The 3,782-nt window shown below is 38.0% G+C and overlaps 1 protein-coding gene across 1 annotated transcript in view; it reads right to left on the minus strand.

Moving 5' to 3' along the window:
* cacna1hb (calcium channel, voltage-dependent, T type, alpha 1H subunit b) overlaps positions 1–3,782 on the minus strand; it is a 66,487-nt gene continuing 62,705 nt past the window's right edge. Inside the window, exons 29-32 of the mRNA XM_016504845.1 lie at positions 3,191–3,484; positions 2,093–2,249; positions 1,852–2,009; positions 1–987 (exon numbers count right to left, since the gene is read on the minus strand). Coding sequence (XP_016360331.1) covers positions 1–987; positions 1,852–2,009; positions 2,093–2,249; positions 3,191–3,484 — 1,596 coding nt within the window. The remainder of the gene's footprint in view (positions 988–1,851; positions 2,010–2,092; positions 2,250–3,190; positions 3,485–3,782) is intronic.

Genomic DNA, 3,782 nt, shown 5'->3' on the forward strand with positions numbered 1-3,782 from the left:
CTAGGCAACCGAATCCTCATTTCCTGGATCCCTAGTGCTGGCCATTCTGACCAATACCATCTTCCTGAGTGGACTCTGAGATGCATCTCCCACGACCCCCGAACGGGCCTCAGGAGGGAAGGAGTGCGTTGACTGGTCACTATCTGAAAGCAGTTCTGACAGGCTGCTCAGCGAACATACATCCGATTGGTCAAAAGAGAATTGTGGGAGGGGCAAATGACTTGGCAAAAGAGGTTCATCCTGCATATCAGGAAGTTCTATGGACTCCCGTGGTAGTGAGGAATCGAAGGCCGGTGTCCGCCGTCTTAGGACTGTGCTATGCTCCTGACTGACCGCTGGCGAGAGAAACGCCGCGTCGGTAGGAGGGTCGATGGAGATGCACGGCGGGCTCATTTTCTCCTTCTTGGGCATTGGAGAAGGTCCAGGTGATGGTGAAATTGGCTGCTGCTGAAGCAGTAACTCTTCCCCGTGCGTCGAGTGACGCCGAGGGATGTGGAGTTGAGATAGGAAGCCATTATTTTCCATACTGTTGTACTTCCGTAGACTTTGAGCGCTGGTATCCGGTTGGCGGGCCGCCCCACTGTGCAAGGGTTCATAAGGGGACAAATTATAGCTGCGTGCCACACGCTGAGAGGCTCTTATTTGGGTAATGTTCATGTTGAGTCGGACCACCTCATCCGAATCCTGTAGTTTGGTTTGTGCGTGTGTTATTTCAAGAGGTTTTATAGATTGCGTCTTGTACGAGGCCTGTCGACAGGGGATGCTGCGCTGGCTGTACACATGTCTGTTTGTTTGTACGCTCGCTGTCCGGTTGCGGAGGGGAGGAGGGGGTGAGGCCTGGGGCGAACAGGGGGCAGATCCACCAGTGAGGGGAATGCTGGGTACTTTGAGATGAAGATTATCAGTGGAGCAGGGCTTGCTCGGGATGTGTAAGGTATCTCTGGAGTCAGCGTTTGTGGAATCAATCGAGTCACTCTTTATTGCTTGCTGCAGGTAAAAACAGATGTAAGTACAAGCATTTAAAAACGATTCATTACATGACAATTTTGAATGCTATTTTTAATATAATGCAAAATAGATTTAATCTATTTATTTAAAACATATTTAATTTAATACCTAATTTAATACAAAATAATATTAAATATATTTTAATTGAATATAGATTAAATTATGTGTTCTTTAATTACATATATTTATTTATGTTATTTTTTATATTATTAATTATATCTTAATTTAGATTATAGGTTAAATATATTTTAAATAAACAGATATTTATTTACATTTTATACAAAATAATTTTTTTCTATATATATTTGATATAATTTTATATTCATTTAGATAGATCAAACACTAATTAATGATAGATTAAACACTAATTAACAAAATTCTATATATATTTGTGTGTAATATTTGATGTAATTATATATATGTATTTAGTTACAATTACATAAGAATTATATCATTATATTAAATTATATTAAATTAAATAAATACATCATCAATAGTGTATATAGTTACAATTAAATTTGAATTATATTATTAGCATAACAATTAGCATGATTTTCAGAATGTTTTAGTATTTGGTTTGTCTCTCTTTTGCTTTGATGACAGCAGCATAAACCTTTGTGTAAAGTTTGTGTAAAATCTGATGATAATGTTCTCAGCCTGATTTGAGATTTGATCCAATGTAAGTAAGAACATCTGTCCTTTTGTATAAATGTTCACTTGATCAATGTCACAATTCTTGTTTCATTAGTGACAAAGCATTTCATTGTAAATGTCTAATAGATGTAATCTGTTGTCATCCCTAGTATAAACAAATAGTCATGAGGATAAGAGTTGCTGCAGTACCTGTCTCCGCAGGGCTCTGAAGGCATTGCTAGATCTTGCTCTTTGATTTAGAGGGTGGGGACCAGGAATGGAGGCCAGGTTTGTCTGAGATGCAGTTCCTGGAACCTGCATTACGGCACTATCTTCAAAGGGCTGGGTGCCGAGTGAGAGAGAGGAGCCTAAAGAATACACAGACAGCTTTAGTCATATTCTCTCTCTGCACGTGTGCCATGGCCAGTAAAAATTGGCTTCGTTTTGTCACCTGGTAGTGTAGAATCCTGCTTGGAGAATCTCTCCTGAATGGACCTATATACAGGCTTAACAGGATAGAGCATGTAACTGTCATTAGGTAAGGACAGCACCCGTGATATAGATGGCCTGCTAACTGTCAGGAAGTTGCCATAATTGGGGTCTTGGCCCTGTAAACACAACAAATGTATGTAACAAACAGTAACGTTTTTCAGTTACTTAAAAGCAGGCTTGAAGACACTACATATTCTTAAAAAACCTGCAATATTTATATAATAATAATGACAATTATTATCATATAAAATTACATATTACAATGCCCTTTAAAACTTTACATGTTGACTTTAAAATTTTACTACAGATTTATTTTTAACCCTATGGTATTCCTCAGTAGGGGTCACACTTGTGATCCTTGGCAGTGAAAATAGACTTAAGACAATAAGATTAAGAGCAGTGATGGGCAAACTTGGCCCTTCCAGGCCACTTTCCTGCAGAGATTTTGATCCAACCCTGATAAAACTCACCTGCCTGTAGCTTTCTAGTAGTCTTGAAGACAATGATTAGCTGGTTCAGGTGTGTTTGATTAGAGTTGGAGCTAAACTCTGAAGGAAAGTGACCTGGAAGGGCCAAGTTTGCCCACCCCTGATTAAGAGCATGTTTTAATTAAATAAATATCGTTTTTTTCCCAATGATTGTTATTCTTTAACATGTTGTATTTTGAAGGGACCTCTAAATTATGCACTATTTCTAGATAAAATATTATAAATATAGAAAAAACATTTTCTGACATAACTACTTAGTTTTATTAGGTTTTCCAATTAGATATATATTTAGACATTAACAAAGACTACTTTTTACTACTTTTACTACTACTTTAAAAAAAACAAAAACATTTAAGCCTTTTCTAATAACCTTCACCCAAGATTCAAGTATAGTAAACTAAACTTTCAGATTTGATTTTCTCATGGTAAAAATATCTAAAATACATTTAGCATTATTCTAATAATATCTATTAAATATATTTGGGGGGTTGCATGGCATAATATTTTCAAGAGAACTGTCAACACATGGCCTTATATAGAAAGGTTTTTAAACAACGTACAGAACTCACCTGTTCATGTGAGAAAGTCTCAATTTTAACAGCTGAAACCTCAAGCCCAGTGGCTCCGCCTACAGAGGCGGTGCTTTGTCTACGACTGCCATGAAGCTCTTTCTTCAACTCCGCCTCCATCTCGGCCTCCTCACGGGCATCTTTGTTACTGTCCTCTAAATGTTTCATGAGCACAGCGACCACAACATTCACCAGCACAAACTGTGCTATCAGCACGAATGTCACAAAGTACAGAGGCGACAAAAGCGGCAGGTAACTCAGGCATTTGTCATTTTTACATTCCCGCAGGGTATCCTAGACACACACAGAGAAACACAGGAATTGTAAGTTCTGTTCAACTCAAAAAGTGACAAGTCCTGATAATGTACTGTATGTGGGCGACAGCTGATGGCCTCACTCTTAAAGGGGTCATAGGATGCCCATTTTCCACAAGTTGATATGATTCTTTAGGGTCTTAATGAAAAGTCTGTAACATAGTTTGGTTAAAATGTCTCAATGGTAGTGTAAAAAACACATTTTTTTACCCTGTCAAAAACAGCTCTTTTCAGATCAAGCCATTTTTGTAGCATTTTCCTTTAAATGTTAATGAGCT

This window comes from Sinocyclocheilus anshuiensis, unplaced genomic scaffold (genome assembly GCF_001515605.1).
Source record: "Sinocyclocheilus anshuiensis isolate Anshui unplaced genomic scaffold, SAMN03320099.WGS_v1.1 scaffold218, whole genome shotgun sequence".
NCBI classification, from domain to species: Eukaryota; Metazoa; Chordata; class Actinopteri; order Cypriniformes; family Cyprinidae; genus Sinocyclocheilus; species Sinocyclocheilus anshuiensis.